The sequence below is a fragment of the Halichoerus grypus genome, chromosome 6 (genome assembly GCF_964656455.1).
Source record: "Halichoerus grypus chromosome 6, mHalGry1.hap1.1, whole genome shotgun sequence".
NCBI lineage: Eukaryota > Metazoa > Chordata > Mammalia > Carnivora > Phocidae > Halichoerus > Halichoerus grypus.
The window spans coordinates 128392773-128414774 of NC_135717.1; the positions used below are offsets into that span (position 1 = coordinate 128392773).

At 48.3% G+C, this 22002-nt stretch overlaps 1 protein-coding gene across 1 annotated transcript in view; it reads left to right on the top strand.

Annotated features, from left to right (window-relative positions):
• Window positions 1-19865, top strand: part of RASSF3 (Ras association domain family member 3) — a 67198-nt gene extending 47333 nt beyond the window's left edge. The window contains exons 2-5 of the mRNA XM_078076224.1: window positions 9975-10082; window positions 12342-12570; window positions 14408-14517; window positions 17120-19865. Coding sequence (XP_077932350.1) covers window positions 9975-10082; window positions 12342-12570; window positions 14408-14517; window positions 17120-17269 — 597 coding nt within the window. The 3' untranslated portion in view covers window positions 17270-19865. The remainder of the gene's footprint in view (window positions 1-9974; window positions 10083-12341; window positions 12571-14407; window positions 14518-17119) is intronic.
• Window positions 19866-22002: the final 2137 nt, after the last annotated feature.

Below are 22002 nucleotides of genomic sequence, written 5' to 3' on the forward strand. Positions count from 1 at the left end.
ACTTCAGAGTACTTTCACCTCCTTGGTAGGAGGATGGAAGGTGATTCCTCAGATAAAACCAACACCTGGGGCTGCATTTGTAAAAGAAAGGCTGCTAAGGTGAAGCTGGATGTGAAGGTGTCTTCTGAGAACAGAGGGCAGCAGTGGGGAGTCTTTCTTTGTCCTTCCTCATGTATTGCCTGCCTGCCGTCATGCATTGCCTGCCTGCCTGCCATGTGGAAGAATGAGGCCTTCTACACGTGGTACTTCAGTCAAGACTTCTAAGGGCTATGAACAGACTTATTCAAAAGAGCAGCCTTGAGTGGAGTGTAGGGGAGGATACTTCAGGAAAAGGGGTGGAGTGAATGAATGGGAATAAGAGTGATAGAAAACATTTTGAACCCTTGTGGCCCCCTTCGGACTTGCAAGTTTGTCTATTTAAAATCTTTCCTGGTCCGGACATCTGGCCGGTTATGGTTCCATAACCAATCCAAGGACTGACGATTCTTTCCCTTCCTCTCATGGTGCCACCTCTGTATGTCAGATGGTATGAGAGCAAACTTTACAAGTGTGTTTGGACTAGTGCATTAGTAAGGCTGCAATGAGTAAGAATTGAGGATTTAGAAATCCAGGCCTTAAGGAGTTAAATGTGACTTCCTGGACATTGCCCTCAACAAATTGCTGTCATCCACTTTTTAACTCTGTGTTGCCTGAAAACATAGAACTGATGTTAACTTAGACTCCATATACTATAAAAAAAAAAACCCACAAAACAAAAACCTTAGACTCCATATTATAATTGTCAAGGAAGAGCACCAAGTATCTTTCGGATAAGCTTGCTTCTGATAATTTTTCTTGGGAGTGTTGGCCCATACACATTTCTAATTTTCTTGAGACACTCTGTTCTCCGTTCAAATTAGGTGATGACTCCTATTTGCTTGCAGGCCTCTGCCCTTGATTCTCAGATTCCTGCTCTCGGTGGAGCTGGAGCAACCCAGAGCTGGCTCAGCTTCCCAGATGGGCTCCACCTGCCTCCTCCTGGTTGCTGCAGCATTCCCCCATGCTTCCTGTCTGGCTCGCCTCCAAATGAGCCTGCTCATTTCCTTTCTCTGGAACCTCCCTCCCCTTATAGCCAGGGTTCAAAGGTTCCATAACCAGTCCAAGGATGGGGAGGTCGTAGACCTGACCTGCAAACTCTGACCTTTGTAAGAGCCTCCGGGATCCCTGGGCTAACCTGAACTAAGACTGTGGCTCCGGAGCCACGTTTAAAGCTCTTAGCCAGCGGCAGGGGCTGGCTGCTGAGCAGTGAGAGGTTTTAATCTAGAATTTAGGGAGGACACTGTGTCACCACTTACCAGTGTGGTGTCTTTCTCACTTCCCTCCTTGCTTCCCAAATGTCACTTGGATAATTTTTTCCAGTTAATTTTCCTAATACGTAGCGGTGTAGATAGAATATTAGTAAACTGGGGCGCCTGGCTGGCTCAGTCAGAAGAGCGTGCAACTCTTGATCTTGGGGTCATGAGTTCAAGCCCCACGTTAGGTGTAGAGATTACTTAAATAAACTTAAATATTAGAAAACATTGCTGAAGAGGACAGGGACCATAGTCCAGTGCTCTCTTAATAATCAGGGAAGCTGTCTTTGAGGACGCACTTTCCTCTGGAAACCCAAGAACCCACTGCTTCTCCCATTCTGACCGAAACCTCAGAGAGGTGGGCTGAGGCGGGCAAGCTGACTCACCTGTGGCCACATTCTTTTTCCAATTATCAAAGCTGATTAGCTGGATTGGGATGTGCTTGCCTCTGAGGCCTCTAATAATCTTTCCTTTCTTTGTTACCCAGCTCACCTAGAATTTGAGAAAGTTAAATCAGTTGTGAAAATGTATCACCTTTCAGAAATGAACAGCATCTTAATTGACTCCCTTTGAAAACATGTCGCACTGGGATTTTTTGAAAACATGTCTGAGTGTAATCTGGTATGCCTTGAGGTTGGGCTCTCCGGCGGGGGCACTCTGAGGAGACTGGTCCCCCTCCAAGTTTGTTTTCTGGCTCCAAACAAATGAGTGGCTGTTTGACGATTGGCACGCGACCCGGGTTTGAAAGCACAACCATATAGGGTATTGCGGACTGGTAACCAGGGGCTTTAAAAAGTGAGGTCATGGAAGGCCCAGATGAAACTCTCTTCATGTGGATCACAACTGCAATTAATCTTATTAACACCCTAGGCCCGGGCCTGCTCTCACTGCCCCTCGTATGTGAGGGTAGTTAAGGGGCATGCTTTGAAGGACTCGCTCCTTTGATGGTGCAGATGGAGAACAGAAGCGTATAAAACTTTGTTTCTGGTGTTACAAAGGCCTTTTGTGTGCCCTTGCAGATGCATTTAGTTTTGAGAAGCAAACAAAAAAAACCTCAGGCAGATTGATAAGCTGTACAAAAGCGGGGATGGATTGCAAATGCAATCTTGTAGATGTGGGCTCTGTGACCAGATAGAATCAATCCGTTGAAAAGGAATGCGCGACATCCGCCTTCCAGCATCGAGCTGGTCCCAGCACTGTTACGGAGTGGAAGGTTTAAAAATGCTGTCAGGTTATTGGGAGGCAGGAGTAAACACAGGAAGCAGCCAATTGAAGCGGTCCTGCGGATGCTAGATCTGCATGGATGCGGTAGCCTAAGGGCTCCTGAGATAGGGAAGTGAGGGCTCTTGTGGTTAGGATGGCTTCCTGGGTGGGGTGGGCCTCGAGGAGGAGGATCACAAGGTGAGGGGCAGGGTGGTGCGTGCACATGAACTCTTAGGGGAGAGTTAAGTGTGGCTGAGTGGTAGGGGTGAGGCTGGGAGAATTTAAAGGCAGTAGACCGCTCCTGTTGTCCTCTCTCCCAAGTGCATGTAAGAGAGGCCTAGTACAGTGCCCCATCCTTATAAGGTTGCAGCCTGGTTCTATTTTTGAAGTCCATTAAAAAAAAAAAAGTCATCTACAACACCCACCTAGACTCCCTTCTGCTGTTCTCTTTGTTGTTTTAACAAGTAGCCTTGCGACAAAGAGGTGGTTTAAAATTGTCAAGTTCAACAGATGTGGTTTGGGTCTGCTAATATCCCCAAATGAATACAGGATCCACTCACTAAGTGAATAATTAATAAAAGAAATATCTGTTCTTATATAAGGTACCCATCTGCTCCTAATTAATGAATTTCACACAACATTATTACAGGTCTGTTTTCTTTTAACCTGTGGGTCTTCTCAGATCCTGTAGCATTCTAAAGTGCTTTGGGACTCGCCAAGTGGGGTGGAAGAGGGGGAGAAGGAGGTGCAGCGCCCTTTCTGTCCATAGAACATCGCGGAGGAGCAGTGTTCCCCGGGGAGGGGGGCTGTGGGGGGCGCTGTGCGCATTGCCCTCCCCTTCTCAGCTGCCCTCCCCCTTTGCCGGCTGCTTTTCCTACCCTGAGATCGCACTGAGGCCTCTCTCCGTAGGAGGAGGGGGAGGGGTCTGTGACAGTCTTTCCCTTCCTTTTTCTTTGCTGTTGGAAACGGGACGGCAAACATCTTTTATGGCCTGTAGCTCGGAAGATGAACGTGGGCAAGATGAGCCCCTGAACCCTTGCCTGGAGGGAAATAGCGCCCCAGCTCTATATCCCACTATTTATAAAAATCTTCCCATCTGGCAGGGGGAAAAGCCCTGGACTGGCCAGGATGAATCAGCACACCCTGGCTGTTCCCCAAGATAAGCGTGAGTCGCTAGATGGGGCGCCCAGCCGATGGTCAGCACTGGTGCCAGGAGAACATGGCTGCGAGCAGCACCCTGTACTTCTAAGGTCAAGAACAGCAGCACCAAGCTCCCTAGAAACGAGTGTTCCTGTTCCTTCCTTCAGGAATAGAATGTCGTTTGCTCCACAACGGTTGTCTTTTGACTTGAGCTTATTATTTTACATTGCTCTCTCTTAGTTTTCCCCTGCCTTGTTCTTCATTTATACCCGTGCACGTTACAGTCTAGATTCATGTTGTCCAGTTGAGCCCCACGAGTCCCACGTAACTATTTACATTTAAATTACTTACAACTAAATAAAAATGAAAATTCCGTTTCTCATTTCAAGTGCTCGCATGCCTCACGTGGGCTGGTGATGATTCTTTTGGACAGCACGGTTCTGGAACGTTTCCCTCATTGTAGAAAATGCTTTTGGATGGCGCTGATGTATATCAGCAATGCTGATCCTAATTTGAGAACTTTCTGGGCTCCCTCAGCACCCCTACCTACTTTTAGATCTTCGAGGTTGTGGAACCAAAAGTGAAGAACGTCTGACAGGCATCGAATGTACGTGCAAAGCTGTCCCCTGTGGCCCTTCTCACGCCCAGGACATGCTCCCAGCCTGAGAGACCCTGTCTGTGGGCTTAGCTCTGTGTGAGAGCCTTTCCTGTCTTCATCCTGGGGTTTCCACTCTGCACACTTACAGGACATTTCAGGACAGTTTTTTTTTTTCCTGCTAAAATGTAGTGCAGGAGCATCTAACTTGATTTGTGGAGTTTCTTTTGAGCCCCCAAACTGCTTGCTCACTAGCTGCTCGAAATGACTTGCTTAAGTGCAAACCTGCTTTGGTTTGCTGATAGGTCTTTCCCTGAAGGTTGGGAAAAGCTCTCTCCCAGAGAAGATTTTTCTGTTTTGGTGGGGTCCGCAACACTTTGTTTGCTATCTTTGTTGGAACAGAGCCTGGAAGGAGGACACTTAAGTCATTATCAAGGCTCCGTTCCACTGGAGCTGGCCCTGTCTCCGTTCCATCTGCAGCAGGGGCCCCGTGCTCCAAGACAGGGCAGTACTTGGTGTTTTATTCTGTACCCAGGACAGGCATTTTTGTCCTCTGGCTAGAGCCCTGGGTCTCCCAGTCTGTTGGGGACATCATCAGGTGACTGCCCCTTCCCCACCTGGAAGATGGGATTCAAAGTAGGAATTCCTGAGTTTGGAATCTAGCCTGTTGGCCTGGTAAATTTACCCTCTTCCACCTAGGCAGGCTCGCCCCACACCTGCCAGGAGCCCCAGCGGCTGCACGTGGGAGCGGTGGGCCCAGCCACAGAGAGGCATTGACACCGTTTTCCTGAGTCACCGCCGTCGGGCACTGTCCCCACTCAGGGTCTGTGCTAGTTGCGTTTTTTAAAGGGGCCGTAGTTTTATTTTTTTAAAGAAAACGCGCAAGGGAGTGGGGCGGGGAGTAGGACAGACTTGACTGGGCTGTGGGCGCGGAAGGCAGAGCGGCGGCCGCCCCAGCTCAATGTGTCCTGGCTTTCAGCGCTTGGCACCGAGCCGGGCGCCAGAGGGCACTCAGAACTGTGGAATAGTGAGTTGTAGTATATTTTCGTGGCAGCTCTGTAAAGTACGGGTTGGTTTGCGCATTCTACAGAGATGGGAAACAGACTCCGAGAGGTTAAATAGCTTGCCTTTGGTCACACAGCTAGGACGGGCAGAGCTGTGATTGAGACCCAGCGGTGCCCCAGCAGTGGCCACGTGCCCCCCGCCCACAGTGGAGCGCGAGCCGGCCCTCCTGGGCGCTTTATCTTGTCGTCGTGGTTAGATTTTTAACTTAAAATGTTAAGTTGAGATAACATTTCGAGTTACAGAGAAGTTAGCAAGAAGGTTCTCAGACCCTTGGCCCAGAGTTGTACAGGGCGGTCTGGATTTCACCTGAGACGGCCCTGCGGGGGGACGTTCCCGGTGACCCCACCCAGGAAGCAGGCAAACCCCGGAGCAGCCTCCGGGCTTGCTGGGTGAAAACACCGGAGGGGAGGCTAGGGTTTATCATTTTCCGCGGGAGAAAGGAGATTCTGGAGGGTTGGGAGACTATAAAAGAAGAGTGGCTTAGGAATAAAAGAGAGGACCTGCGGCTGCTCACGCAGGCGACCCCGGGCGCTGCGGGAACACTAAGGCTGCGCTCGGACGGCTGCGCCCCATGCGTTTCCTGTCCTTGCCAGCGCAGGTCAGGGTTAATGTCTGTACTGTTTTCTCAGTTTTCTGTGTGTGCGCTTGCCACACAGGTTTTGAAAAACCCCTCCTTATGTTCACCTTTCGCACCCTTGTACCTCCTCTCTCCCTTCTGGGTTGCATGTTTTTTCTCCTCCTAAGGCCGTCTTCCCAAAGGCATTACGTTCGGAGGAAGGGCAGGAGGATTCTTCCTATGGGAGAGGAAAGAGGGGTGTTCTCTTTTAAAGGGGTAAAGATTTGGAAGTTTTCCAGCTCCAGAGACTTCCTCCAGTTCTGATACTAAAAGAAACCAGTGTTCTCCGCTCCGGGGCCCGAGCTTGTGACTTCTGTGCCTTTCCCCCTGCTTCCAGACTCCTCCACCCAGAAGTTGATGAGTTATCATTTCGGAAGCTTTTTTCCCCTCGCTCTTCCTCACTGCTACTCAGCCTGTGCCGGACAGTAAGTGCCGTGATGGTGGAGGTGTGGTTCCTGACGTCCCCGCGCTCCGGCGAGGGCCTGGCACAAGGCAGAAGCTCCGTCAGTATTTGCTCGGAGAGCCGCCCTTGGTCTGTGGCCGAGGTGTGCAATCGCTAGGTCAGTAAACTTCACGTAAGAGAGGAGATCTTACAAGTTCTCATCACAGGAAAAAAAAATGTAATTATGTGAGTTGATGACGCCTGTTAACTTGTGGTCATCGTTTTGCAGTATATACATATGTCAAATCCTTTTGCAGTACGCTTCAGACAAATACAGTGTTATACGTCAGTTATATCTCAACTAAAAAAAATCAGGGTCCCAGCCTTTTAGGTGTTCGCTGCTTCTCTGGGATCTATTTTCCAGTTGATCCTTTAATAATAGGGTGTTCTGCCTTGAAAGGATCTTGGAGTTCCTTGGGGCCACCTCTTTTCTGTTGTTGCTCGTTATGGTTTCCTTGGTTTTTAATCTCTGAGAAGGAAGGATAGTGGTTACACGAGCATGTCTCAGTTATGCCTGTGCGGGTGATCCAGGGTAAGTTTCTCTTTCCAGACCAGCTAGGTCCTTCGATCTTCCCCAAGCTTCTGGGAATGCTGACATGAGGAGGCCTAGGGATGATGGGTGCTTAGCTAAGCATCTGCAATTAAGAACTCACTAGGGGCACCTGGCTGGCTCAGTCAGTATACTACTCTTGATCTCAGGGTTGTGAGTTTGAGCCCCACGCCGGGTGTAGAAACTGCTTAAAAATAAATTCTTAAAGAAAAAAAGGAACTCACTAAATTGATTTGACCCTGCCTCTTTGCTCTTAATCACTCTCTTTATCCCTTCTCTTTTTCATTCTTAGGCTTCTCATCTCTTATTCAGGCAGTAAGCCCCTAGGGTGGGTATATGCTACAGTATTTGTGCAGTTAGCTATCTTGTTCATTTTTAAACAGTAATTTATTTTAGATAGAGAGTGGGGTGTGGGAGAGGAGCAGAGGGAGAGGGAGAGAGAGTATCTTATTCAGGCTCCACGCTGAGTGACGTGGGGCTCGATCTCAAGACCCTGAGATTACGACCTGAGCCATAATCACCTGAGCCATAATCAAGAGTCCGACGCTTACCTGACTGAGCCACCCAGGCGCCCCTATTTTATACATTTAAAAAAAAAATTATTTTGTACATGTTTAACGGTGGGCCTTTGGTTGCCTTGATTTCTTAAATGGAACCATCTTGCTCCATAGGCCACACCAGTGAGAGCTGCAGCAGATTTTGCAAAATTGTCCTGTTAGGCTAGGAAGCACCTTCGAGATGATTCACGCCGGTCCCTTTGATTTGATAGGAAGTGAGGGAGTGGACTCGGGTCAGTGAGCTGAGGGCACGGGATCAGTGGGCGACAGATGCTGGGTCAGAGCCCTGGCCTTGCTGGAACTGGGCTTCCTTGTCACAGCGCCCTCGTGCCCTCCCGGGGCCACATCTCACACTTGTGAAGTGGGGACCTCTTACTGCCCACTTCTTAGTATTTGCTTTGGAGGGTCTTTGGACAGTCTGTACTGAAAAATGAACGTTGGAACAAAGCCTCATTATCCTTGTCAGCTGTGGCCTGTGGCCAGCAAATTGTGGATGGGAAAGAGCCGGGCAAGCAGAGAGGTGCAATGTGTGTTCTGATTTTCCTTAGAAATAGTCATTGAAGCTTCTGAAAAGTTATTTTAATCTACAGCTTCTTTTTTTTTTCCCCTTTCCTAACCATTGACACCAAAAATAGGATTGCTTTGGGGTTTTATGTTGGCAGACAGAATGCCCCCCAAGAGACTTTGAGGCTCACTCCTCCCGCTGGGGAACGAGGAAGCGGTCTCTGTTTCTCCAGCATTACCAACAGGGACCCGTCCGACTTCACTCCGATGCTGCTGAACTTGGGAAGTTACTGACCTACTTTATAGTCAGCATACCCCTATATTCAGGCTCTGAATTCAAAAAACTTGACAGCTGAATGGATTAAGAGCCATTTTATGTTTTTTTGTTGTTTTTTTTAGATTTTTTTAAAATTATTTGAGAGAGCACACATGTGCGCGCAGGCGGGGGGAGGGGCAGAGGGAGAGGGACAAGTGGACTCTGCTCTGAGCGGGAAGCTCGGTCCACAACCCCGAGATCATGACCTGAGCTGAAGTCAAGAGTCGGACACCTGACCGGCTGAGCCCCCCAGGCTGCCCCCAGAGCCCTTTATGTTCTTTATTAAAGTGTTCCTGCAAGTTCTTTGGTTGCCACCCCGTGCGGCTCAGAGCACTAGCTCCCCGTGAGAATATGAGGACCGAGGCCGGCTCGGGCAGCCTCCGGCTGTGAGGATGGCCTGAAAAGAGACACCTTTTCAGACCTTTTATTGTGGGGGATAAATCAGTCCATATTAGCTGCTCTTCCTCTTTTTGACTTGAAGACAGTTAGGACCCTTCATCCTTTGAGCTGCTACTCAGGGTTACCTGTGATCATGTAGCCTTTCTTTAAGTCTTCAGACACCCACACGGGAACAGTGGGGACCTGTTTGTGTTAGTGGAAACAACATAGAGGACCCAGTTAAAATGGAGTTTGGTCTGTTAACCTAGTTGGGTTGTCCCTGCACAAGCCACACACCCCCGGAGAGGTCTCAGGAACTGGAGTTACTGAGGGTTGGTAGGCTTTGGGTCCAAGCATCACTGCCACGGAACATCTAAGTTTTTACTGGCAGGTGAATTTACTTAGAACTTGATCTCCTTTGGAAACTGGAATAACGTCTGCTTGGGTAGGTCGTTGGGAGAATTAAACACAACACAAGGCAGGTGTCTTGGATAGTTGGCTTCATGGGGTCCCAGCAAACTGGGGTTCGGCCGTCTGTAATTGCATAGCCGTTGCATAATGTCATGCGTTGGTTGAGCTCTTTAGACAGTAAACCATCGGCGAATCCTTCAGTGGTAAGAGGGTTCAACTAATACTGTCCTGTCCACGGTGTGGAGAGTCAGAGCTGGGGTGAGATTGGAGGGATTGGGGACGGTGAGAGTGGGTGGGTAGGGGAAATCTGGCTACTTGTATCTTGACAGGAGGATTTGTTTGGAAGGTAAATCACCCTCTGGTAGTTGTGTATAATTAGGTCATTGATTGCCAGTTGATATTACTAATTAACCATTACTTTTTGCTTTATGAATATGGTGAAGCTGTAAAGACCATAAAGTTCATAGAACGTGCTAAAGAGGAGCGTTTGGTATGTGTCCGTAAATACTGTTTAAAATGGAAATGGCCAGTCTTGCAAGTACTCTTAGAGAATGATGTTTGTGCAGAAGGGAAATTTAGCAAAGACAGTTTTACAAAATAATACTAAGTGAAGTGTGGCTTTCAGCTGCTGACGGGTTAGTTTTATTCGATACAGCCCTCAGGAGGACTTAGTCTGAAGCAGTGAAAGCCATGTTTGGTGGGTGACCCTGAGATCTGAAGGTGAGAGGGCGTGTGTGTTGGTGCCTGGGTGTGTACGTCAAGGTGAAGTGCTCCAGAGTTCTTGTGTGGAATGTAAAAAGAATCCTGGCTTATCTGCATTTTTTTCTGTGCTTGCTCATGTGTACCACGGCTTGTTTTTCTTCTAGGATGTGGAGAAAGAGAAGGAAACCCACAATTACCTCAGCAAAGAGGAAATCAAAGAGAAAGTTCATAAATACAACCTAGCAGTCACAGACAAGTTGAAGATGACCTTGGTGAGCACCCACAGTCCTGTTTGCGCTGACACGTGTCAAGAGACAAATACAAACTGTTGGTATGACCGTCTGTGTGTTTTAAAATCTCTGAATAGCATTTGCAGAAGTTTAATGGTCAAGGTATGCAGGACAATAGAGTATTTCTGCAGCTTTCAAATTGAAGCTATATTTTAAAGTAGCTTTATCGCACCATCAGTTAATACTTTAAAGTTTTATTGTAAAAGTTTTTTTGACCCTCCGAAGGATTTTTAGCATTGAGTATTGCCATTGCCTTTTGGTACCTCAGATTCTAATAAGGCGTAGATCAGTTTTATCTTGTGCAAATAAGTATGGACGTGTCGGGAAAAGGATTTCATGCCCATGGTTTAGAAAATAATTGAGCTAAGATTTCTCTGGGGTGGTTGTCATGAAAGATGGCGAATGTAATAGCCTCCTACACGTTGTTTCAGGCTTCTGCAGTGTGGTAGCAAACACTGAAGCTCAGTGGGGGGTGAGGATGTAGGAGGAAGGCGGCGCAGGGCTTAGTGACAACAGGAGGAGAGCCAGCAACAGAGCCAGAGTATTCATGTGCCTCAAACTGGACTGGCGTCTCTGCTCGTCCTCAACGTTTGGTGACTTTCCTCAAGGCACCTGCCAGCCCTTAGTACCCGTTTCCAGGGCCCTTGGACTTCTGCCTCTCAGGCTATTGACTGAACTGACAGTTCAGTAGAGGACAGGGTGACTGGTTTAGAACAGGCTCTACTGAATTCTGTGGCCTTTGGGGAGGAGCGTTACATATAAGCCCTTATGATAAAGGATCCCTCCCCAGTGGGACTCCCCCAAAAGGGGGGAAGCGGGACACAGGATCCCAAGATTATTCTTCATTACTCCAACAGTGATAATTGTTTCAAGTGCACTTTTCATCAAAGGAGAAATACTCCACTTGTCATGGGTTCTTCTTCCCTCCCCCATGGAGATGAAAACATGCAAGTTTCCATCTTGTTGCAAAAATAGAAATTTGAAGAGTTGTATAATACTTTCCACAAGAATGAACAAGTGAATCCGTATTGTAAATTGATCTTGTGGAAAGGAAGAAAAATAATGGACCAAAAAGGAGGTTTTTTAATGTTTTAATTTAACTGTCTCATTTCTGTATAACACCTGAGGCTTTGTTTTAATAAAACATTAGAATACATTTTTTTCTAAATATACTGGATGTAAAAAGAAAAAGTGAAGATCAGACCATTATTACTATTTTTGGTAACTAAGAAATAGTAAGTCTGCCATCAGTTAAGACAAGTGCTAAACTCAGCAAGTTGTGTATATTAAATATGTGCAGTTTATTTGTATTTCAAGAAGCATACCTCAATAAAATGGGTAAAAAATAGTATACAGAAGGAGTTATAAACACCACGTTAAGACAAAAAAGACAAGTGCTTATAATGACCATAGTTCACATCATAGCTTCAACTGGTTCTGCACTCGCTGCTTGAGGCACCCGAGGTGCGTCATCACGCGCTGTGTGGGGTATGTGCTGTGTCCAGACGTTTCGGTGAAATTGATAATCTAGGACATACCGCGATAGCCACTAGGAATGAGATGGCTTGTTTGCATACTGTCCCCTCCAGGCTTGTTTAGGTGTTCCCAAGTCCCCAGAGACCTTCCTTTTCTTATTTATTTATTTTTTAAGATTTTATTTACTGAGAGAGGTAGAGAGCGCGCACGTGCAAGCATGAGTGGGGGGGAGGGGCGGGGGGGGGGGAGAAGCAGATTCTCTGATGAGCAGGGAGCCCGATGCAGGGGCTCCATCCCAGGTCTCCGAGATCATGACCTGAGCCAAAGGCAGACGCGTAACTGACTGAGCCCGCCAGGCGCCCCGCCACCTTCCTTTTCTGTGTAGTAGCTGGTCACCAGCTGCAGATGTTTCCTTTGAGCCATTGGCCCCGGCATGTCCCCCACTCACGCGTGCGTCTTGGGATTTGGCTGGCCTCTGCTCTGCTGGACCGTAACCTCTCCAGTGGGCCCTGACCTCTCAGATGTCGGCTTCAGAGGCGTCCGTCTCAGACCGCAGTCCCCACAGCACGAGGAGGCTTCTGTCGCCACATCTGCCCTACAGACCCTGGCTCTGGAAGCACGTCGCCGGCATGGTGGTAACCTCCCTCTGAGATCCTTTCCTTAGGGCCGATCTTCAGTGAAGCTCTGTCACAGAGCGGTAAAAGCACAGAACGAGAAAGAGGGTCTCGCCTTCTCTCTAACCGTGTGCTTTTCTTCCTGCTTCAGAATTCAAATGGGATTTACACTGGCTTCATTAAAGTCCAGATGGAGCTCTGCAGACCCCCCCAGACTTCCGGAAAGCTCGCTCCCAGTAGCAACGGCTGTATGAATACACTGCACATCAGCAGCGCGAACACCGTCGGGGAAGTGATCGAGGCCCTGCTCAAGAAGTTTCTCGTGACCGAGAGCCCTGCCAAGTTTGCACTTTATAAGCGTTGTCATAGGGAAGACCAAGGTATGCTGCCAGGCCTGAGATGAAAATGGTCTCTGCTTTTCTGTCTGTCCTCAGGAGCAGCAGGAACACGGCTGGGTGTGTGTGTCTCAGAGCCCAGGGACAGATTCTGGAAGCTGTGGTGATCCTGGCTTACACCTTTAATTCCTGGCTTTCCTGTTCTTGAGTCGGACAGTTGTGGGTCTGAGGAGCTGCAAGGCACCCACACGTGATGGGCATTTGTGGAGGAGTTTGTGATGTGTGCACGGGGGGGATAGCTTTGAATTTGTTTTTTTAAATTTTTTTATTGTTATGTTAATCCCCATACATGACATCATTAGTTTTAGATACAGTGTTCCATGATTCATTGTTTGTGCATAACACCCAGTGCTCCATGCAGAACGTGCCCTCCTCAATACCCATCACCAGGCTAACCCATCCTCCCACCGCCCTCCCCTCTAGAACCCTCAGTTTGTTTCTGAATTTTTTTTTTTTTAAGCCTTAATTTTAATGTTCTTCAGAACAGAAAAGGATGCCTCTGTGCTTGACGGTTTCATTAGCACATTCCACATTTGGTGTGCGTCCGCACGTGGGGTGGTTTGGGGGACTCGCGTCCTCGGAGACTTGGAGGACGGGGAGGCACGTGTGTGTTACTGCACGTTTCAGACTTACTGGTGTCTTGTGTTTCCTGAGCTCGCCTCACTAGCTATGACCCTGGTGCATGTGGCCCCCCCAGCCCCCCAGAGGCACATACAGTGGGTGGATGGCATTCTCCTCTGCGGTCTGCCTGTGTGAACTTAATACCCACATTCAGCGGGTAGGAAGAGGGTATTAAGTAACTGCGTGAAACTGAATACGGTAGTCAGGTGCTGGAGCAGCAATTGATGACCAGGGGTGGACGACCGTGATTCAGTGAGTCACCAAGTGCTCATTTGAAAATGGTATAGCTGTGTGGACGGTCAGTTACTTAAACTGTTGGGGGTAGAGCCCACAGCAGCAGCGGAGGAGGATAGAGTAACTGGACATGCTAGAAATATCCTTCAGTTGTTTGGGGCTGAAACGCAGCTAGTTGCTGAGCGTGCATACATTTTTTTGAGCCCAAACCATGGGCTGGGCCCTGCAGGATACAAAGAGGGACAGGCCAAGGTTCCTACCCTCAGGAGGCCCTGGGCTCAGCAGCGTGGGGTTTCCATCTCCAGGGAAACCAGTACCTACGATGCTTCGGTGCCTGCCCGCTGGGCTGGAGCTGCGCGGGCGGACGGTGATAGCGTCGTGGGCCGGCAGACACATTCATCGCGGCAGGCGGTGCTGGGACCGTGCGTGCGTGCGTGCGTGTGTGTGTGCGTGTGTCTGTGTCTGTCTCGCTCACAGGAGACACACACAGCTGTGTCTGCCGCCAGCCGAGCCCGCCTTCGGACTGCTTGGTTTGTTTGTAGCCGCTCACAATCCTAAGTTAATCTATAGACAGATTCGCTCTGATTTTGTGTCCTTTGCATGGTATATTTTTACTGTTCTTAAAGGGGTTGCAGATGCTTTTGTAAGTGTACTTTCTTGCTTTCTGAAAGGAGGAGCAGAATGAATTACAGGCCCATCTTGGGACTAACTAATGCCCATTTAGATTCATTCTGGAGGATTATTTCCTTTGTAATCGAGGCACAGTGTGTATTTGTGCAGTTAGAACGGAGGTAGCGTAGATTTCATTCCGCCGCAGGCTGTTCACGGTGAGAGGGGCAGGAGGACGGTGACTCGGTGGCTGGGTGAGGGGGGCTGTTGCCTTGATCTGGAGGAGGGGCTGGAAAGCGGGGCGTACGGTCCGGGGGACGACGAAATACTCCAACGGGCTGCCTGTTTGCTTACGCAGTCTACGCCTGTAAGCTCTCAGACCGCGAGCATCCACTCTACCTGCGTTTGGTGGCTGGGCCCAGAACAGACACACTGAGTTTTGTTCTTCGTGAACACGAAATCGGAGAGGTAAGTGATTGTTCATTCTTGCTTTACACTGTAGAGAGCACCTCGCCCTGTTTTACTGCTCGAATCTAGTGACTTTATTCCCGCCAGGGGGTGGGCGGGAGGAGAGAGAACCAGCCTGTGCCCGTCCAGCTGTCTGTCTGTATCTCTTGGGGGGGTGGGGGAGCTGGTCTGGAGGACAGGTGTTTTTGAATTGACAGAAATGAACCCAAAGTTAGCCTATGACTGATACGTATATATATATATATCAATATACATATATATTTTTAAGTATTCTCTTGGTTTGTAATTTTCAGAGGTGGGAAGAGCCCAAGTAAGAGATCTCCCTCCCACCCAAAGAGCCCTTTTCACTCCTGCCTCCCAAATTACCCTAATCCAGCTAAACTATGAAAGTCGATACTCTCCATATGTTTGCTGCTAACATCTCCAGGCTCTTTTGTTTAAAGAGAAATAAAAGGAAATGCAATCAAAAAATGAAATGTCAGAAAAAAAAAAAGTGCAGTTTCTTTACCACGAAAGATCTATAACTTTCTAGAATCTTTTTTTTCCTCTTGGCAAAGTGATTTAGAAATTATGTTTGTATATGCATCATTTGCCATTTTCTCTCCAGGGAGGACTGAATTTAGGCCAGTTCAGTTGAAGGAAAAACGCACTTTGTACTGTCCTTCTAGATCAAACGCCAGCTTTAAAACGACGCTTGAGTAAATCTTGCAAGCCCGGGGTCTTTGTCTTCTGCCCAGACAGGAAATGGCATGAATTGTCTGTGTAAAACATTGTGTGATGCAGTGAGAATAGTTTCAGGTTAAAAGTTAGGAAACTAGTACTCCGCTTCCTGCTGGTCCTCTTGTTAGCTTAGGAGTATGACCTTGGGTAAATCTTCCAGTCTTTTCAGCCCTCAGTTTTGAATTCTGTAAAGTGGGACTAAAGACTTTATTAAAAGGTGATTTTGAGTCACAAATTAAAAATATACATAAACATGCCTTGTAAATTGTTTATCTGTAAGTTGGAGCTTGATTGGGGGAGTTTTAGGAAGACAGGGCTGTTTTAATTAACGGAACATTCTGATGTAGAAAGTTTTTTTCTCCTATTCCATGTTTCTTATTTTCCTTAATAACCAGGGCAGAGTTCTCCAGAAAGCCTTCTACCATTGTGCCTACTTGGTGGTTTTATTCCATCTTTTCTACTTGTGTTAGGTTATCTCTGGTCTTTTCCCTCCCCACACCCCGGGACTTCCCTTCAGAAATTGTTCCTGGGGCACCTGGGGGCTCAGTCCGTTGAGCGTCCGACTCTTGATTTCGGCTCAGGTCATGGTTTCTGGGTTGTGAGATTGAGCCCGGTGGGCATAGGGCTCAGTGCTCCACACTCAGCGGGAGTCTGCTTGGGATTCTCTCCCTCTCCCTCACCCTCTGCTTGTGTGGCTGTGCACGCTCACGCTCTCTCTCTAACAAATAAATCTTTAGGAAAAAAAAGAAAGAAAGAAAGAAATTGTTCCTGTTTAAGGCAGTGATTCTCAGCCCAGGACCCAGGGCCCCCTTTTGGAAGGGGAGGATGTGTCGTTTGAAAAACAAACAAACAAAAACCCTCCCTGGTGATGTCAAGTACCTTTCTTGACCTTTACTGATCAATTAAAAAATTTTTCTTAAACCGCACAGATGTTTACTTTGTGCCGACTAGGTTACCAGGTGCGGTGGGGGGACCACTCAGAGCCCAGATAGAAGCACAGCAGCTGCAGTGTAGGGCAAGTGTAGGTGAGGGGGATGCTGAGCAAATAACTGTCCGACTGTTTAAATCTTTTGTGATCAGGGCTACCATTGCTCAGTGAGAGCTTCTAATAGACATCGTCCTGGGTGGGAAGGAAGGGAGGAAGGAAATCATGGAAGACTTCTTTGAGGAAGTGGCGTTTAAGCTGAGACTTGAAGGTCGAGTAGGAGTTTGCCAGGCATAGTGGAGAACGTGGTAATGTAATGGGTGGGACAGTGTGAGAACGAGGGGAGCCAGAGGGGTCAGGGTCTTTCAGACTTAGCAGGAACAACCAGGGGAAGCCACTGAAGGATTCTAGCAGGGGAGGGGCATGCCTAGATTTGCATTTTAGGAAGAGTATTCGTATTCAGCCTGGCTGCTGGGGGAACGGATGGAACACAAGAGTGGAGTGAGGAGGTCACGGAGAAGGGTGAGGTTCTCCCGGGGCTGGAGAAGAGGATGGTGAATACATAGGGGGCAGCAGAGGTAGTAGAGAAGAGCAGGCCAGCATGCTTAGGAGCTGCTAAGACCGTGGGAGGTGAAAGGTGGCTTAGGAGCTGCTAAGACCGTGGGAGGTGAAAGGTGGCGGCCGGGAGAGGGCGAGGGCAGTGGGCTCTGACGCTCAGGGGTCCGATGGAGAGGGGCCAGGTCAGCAGTGAAGGTGTCTAGTGCGCCCGGGGCCCTGAGGTCTTTGGCCCCAGTGAGAGCTGCCGTGGGGAGCTGCGGGAGGCCGGCAGAGGTGAGGGTGGGCCTGGGTGCCCTGGGGGGGGGCGGGGGGCGGGGCGCCCCCCCCACGTGCTCCCGGCCAGCATGCCTGCATTCTGACTTCAGCACCTGGCATTTTTCTTCTTGTGTCCTCGCGCAGTGGGAAGCCTTCAGCCTTCCAGAACTACAGAATTTCTTGCGCATCTTGGACAAGGAGGAAGACGAGCAGCTGCAGAGCCTGAGGCGGCGCTACGCGGCCTACCGACAGAAGCTGGAGGAGGCCCTCAGTGAGGTGTGGAAGCCCGGCTAGGCGCCGGCTCCCTGGCTCAGGAAGGAGAGGCGCGGAGCCGCGTCCCAGCCGGCAGCCGGCGTCCCGTTGGAGGGCTGGCTTCGTGCCCCGAGATGCTGGGGTCTCCGCCCTTGATCCCGAGATCTAGTTCCCGCCACCTGGTCACGCAGCGTCCCGCGCCTTCGGCCTCTTCTGTCCGGGATTCTGCCGCTCGGTCTAACAGCCGTGCGGGGTCACCTCGGCAAGCTGTGAATCTGTGCTCTCATCTGGAGCAATCTAGACGGCTTGGAAGCATGACTCTGGGTTTTGTTTGGTTTATTTTTATTCCTTACTTTGTTTTAGTTAATTATGTGTTGATGAAGTTAAGCTTAAGGATGTGCAAATGATTTTTTTTTTAAAAGCTTAACAAGGAATCTATCTGAATACTTGTCCTATGTTGAAACTACCTGTCCATTTTTTGTTTTGTTTTTAAATGTCAGAAGCGATCCATGTGAATTGAAAGGCACCGGAAGCTAGGAACTCGGGGGCATTTGTGAAGCGTTTGGTTAGGAGTTGGACAGAGAACGTGAAGAGCAAGTGTGGAGGAAGGCACCAGTGGAAGTGGGGAGCTCTGCGGGAATGTGGTTTGGGTGAGGGGTTGATGGTCGGGGAGAAAGGTGTATTTGGTTATAGACCACGTGAAAGCATTCGGTTTTGAGATGTTAAACCCATTGTGGTATTGACTGATTTGCTGGAGTAAGATGTGGGAACAGAGCCAGAGCAAGTAGGAGCTAGACCAAAGGGAGGAACTGGGAAGTCCCGGCAGGTGGACCTCGCAGGCCCAGATGGGGGGGTGGCGTGGGGGTCCTGCTGCGGGGGCTGCCCTCTCTGGGGACTGGTCCCTGTGCTCCCCCCCCCCCAAGGTAGGGGGTTGGCTTCTCCGGGCAGTGGGGCGATGACCGATGGCTAACTCCTGTTACGTTACGGCCCTGGTCTCCCCCAGCCCGGCTGTCTTCTGAGTGGAAAGGAGACTGGGTAGGGGGTGGCAGTTTTCCTGTTAGCTGGGAGATTTGTCAGGTAGAGAGCTCACTGCCTACTTTTGTGACAATCACTCCCCTTCTTTACCTGTTTTCCCTTTTTCCTCCCCTTCCCCTTTTCCACCTCCACTCTCCCCTCTTCTCCCTCTGCCTTTCTCTTACAAATTGCAGTCTGTTTTTATATAAGGTAGAATGGGGATGTGGATTATAGACCCAGGGCCATCAGAGCCTCCTTCCAAAAGGAGTACTTGACTCTGAGGAGGAGGGTGGCCAGAAAGGGAGGACTCCCCCGCCCCCGCCCCGCCACCCACGAGCTGACCACACAAGAGGGGTTCTTTCTGGAAATGCTTTAACAAAAGTGCATGTTCCTACCAACCAAAGAAAGGCATGTGCAATAGAAGCCTTCCTTAAAGCAGGTTAAATAACCTCATTTTTTGCAGCAGTCAATCCGAAAACAATAGGAAAGCTGTGCTGTGCTTCTGAAGGGGCCTTATGATCTATTTTTAGTCTAGATATATTTTGTTTATAAATTCCCAAGGAATTGTCAACACTTTGGTGACACCTAATGGATTCTTTTTGAAATTCCAAGGTGCTTCATTTCTTTGCCTCTTAAGTGAACTGTGCCTTTTAAAAATTGCATTTCTGTTCCCCTCTTGGTGGCACTTCTGACTTTTCAGAGAGCACCCATCTTGTTGGAGGCAGGTGTCCACGGTGATCTGCTGTGCACGGTTACTGGTTACTGAGACAATCCTATCTTCCTAAGCTTTTTAAGGAGAGTTGGGGGAAAAAAAAAGTAGAACTAGCTATAAAATATGTATGGCACATCTTGTTTAATTTTGCATGTAACTTCTTTTTAGTGCATCGATGAGGTTTTAGTGACATTGTCATCCAATACTTTACCTTTATTGTTCAGGGAATGCCTTCATGATTTTTATACTGGTTTTACTGTTCAGACTGTGGCTTGGGTTTGAGTATACTGTTATCAGCCACCTGGTCTTTTAATTGCCCACCCAGTAAGCTTATATTTTGTGAAGCATTTGTTTCTCAGAATAAGACACTGTTAGAACCTAAAGTAGTAGCTGATGGTTATCTGTGAATTTTTTTTTTTTTTTTTTTTTTTTTTTACTTGAAGTAGATTGTCTAAAATAGGCGTCCTTCTCTGTAGTACCCAGCACCTCGCTCGCTGTCGTGCGCACTACGAGTTGCAATTTGGAAAACTTGCTGTATTGAAATTCTGTCAGTACTTAGTTCTTGGAATACTGACGTTCTCTCCCAAACACTGGTTCCTGCAGCAGCATTTTTCATGCATAAAAGAAGAAAGGCCACGATGGCCAAAGATTTTTAAAAATCATTGTACTAATTCTTAGGTTAAATGAAACTAAGCTTTGCTGTAATACTGTTTTCTCCTCAGTATGTGATGGTACCGGAATGTTGTTAAAATGAAGGAGGCGGTATTGCAGGGGGGCATTTTGAATCGCAGAAGTAAAAAAGTTATAATATTTATAATTTTGATGAGTTTATTTTTATAGGGAAGATTTTTCTTCCCTGCAGTTGTTTCTGGAATGGCAAATTGTTTCCATTATTAAAAGTCGAAATTGTTAGTTGGTGTTTGTTCATGTGTTTTTATTTATGATAATATGCCAGGTAAAAGGTCACAGGAGTGGGACGAGCTGCTTTTGCAGACCCATGAGGACACGTGCTGGAACGCAGTGATTTACTAGGTTTGAGTGGGGCACATTTGTTCTCCCAAATGTTGCGTTTCCTTTGTCTTATCGCCTGGGGAAGAAAACCCTAGCTGAGGTCTGCCCATACCATACATTCCTAAAACAATTGTTTTAACTGTGAAATATACATGCATTCAAAAGTGTATAAAGCACGTGAACAAAGAGTTAATTTAAAGTGGACGCCCTGTGGCCCCTACCAAAACAGGAGGGGATCACCCGTTCTTTCAGAATCCTCTCCCTGCACCTTCCCTTCCTGCTTTTAAGTCTCCTGTCCTTGAAACAGACCACTTGCAACGTTAAAGTATATTTTTTGGTCAGCATGACTGTCCCACGCGGGTTGGTGGGAATGGGGAGTGTTTGGGGGCCAGCAGCGGTGATTGGGTATAGGCTGTGCGCCCACCTCCGTGCCGGCTCTAGGCAAGCGCTTTTACTGCTGCACTGCCCCCTAGGGGCGGTGGTGAAATAGCAAAGCTGTACCCACGGGTGAGGGGAGAACATTGCAAGTACCATAGCTGTTTTAGAAGTGAAAGTATTACGATAGAAGATGATGGTTTTGTATAGATCTCTTTTATGAAATATCCAATGGACTCTAGTTTGGGAGTTCAGCCCGGGTTACTACCCAAGGTGCAGGGGGAGGTTTTTGGAATTTTTATCCCTTAAAGGGAGTTAGCTTCCTGCCCTAGGCTTTTTGTCAAAATTTGTCACTGATTGATAACTTGTTCAAATTTTTGTATTTTGCAAAATCCTCAAGAATGGTATCCTGCCTGCCTTCTGTGTTAGAAAGAAAGGGGAGGGGCATCTGGGTGGCTCAGTTGGTTAAGCATCTGCCTTCAGGTCATGATCTCAGGGTTCTGGGATCGAGCCCCACATCCCTACTCAGCGGGGAGTCTGCTCCCTCTCCTTCTGCCCCTCCCCCCAATGCCTGCTCTCTCACACTCTCTCCCAAATAAGTAAAATCTTAAAAAAAAAAGGGGGGGGGGTCTCTATAGTATAATAGCAAATTCAAAGTGTTCACAATGTGCCGAGCATTACTCTAAAAACCTTAATATGTATTAACTCATTTTCTCGCCCATGAGGTAGGTATGTCAGCATCCCCATTTTACAGATGAGGAAGCGCACTGAGGTCCCGCAGCTTGCCCGCGGCCACTCTGAGAGAGCAGCTGAGCCAGGTCCTGGCCGCGGAGCTCCCCTGGAAGCTCTGTCCAGTTCTCCAGTTCAAGTGCCAATGAAAAGCCCCTTCTGTTACCAGTAATGGGCAGCTCATCTGAAAGCAAGCCTCTGGGTGCAGCTGGGATTTGTGGGAAATGGACAGCTTTGATGTCTGAGTGCTCTGTCAACCTTTTGTGTTGTTCATTTAGCACCCCATTGAAGTGATTGTAAGGTACGTAGTAGTGAACCATCTACCTGTATTTTCATTCTGCAGGTTCTGTTGTGCGGGAGAGACTGACAGGGCCGCTAGCCAGGCCAGTGTTCTCACTGCAGTTAATACGAGAATTCCCTGGAACCACCCGAAGGAAGAGTAGCTTCAGGGAGAATTCAAAGTTCCCGGTTGCCAAGGCTGGAGCTTTCCTCCCCCATCAAGGATGAGTCTCTCCAGGGGAACACAGGAGACCAAGTATTGAAAGTCTTCAAAGCGCACACTTGTCTGGTGTGAATAACTGCGTGCGTAATTAGGTGTGCGAAAGAGCAGCTTTGTACGAGGATTAGGGGAGGAAATGGGGTAGCCGGAGGGGGGTGGGCAGCATTAAATAACTTTCAGATGAAATGTCATCGGCAGCGGTGCTTTTTTTTTTGGTTGGTGCTTTTTGGTTTCATTTTGTTTTTTTGGCAGACCTTTCCCTATAATCCTGCAAGGTGAGAATGGCAGGGTAGAGGACAGACCCTTTTGATCTTAAATAACAATTTCCAAAGACACATGTGACTCGTGTTTGGCTGAGGCAGGACTTGGCAGCAGCTGAACCCCAAAAGCGCCTCTCTCCTTCCCCTCTTGGAAATGTGAATATTGGCATTTTTA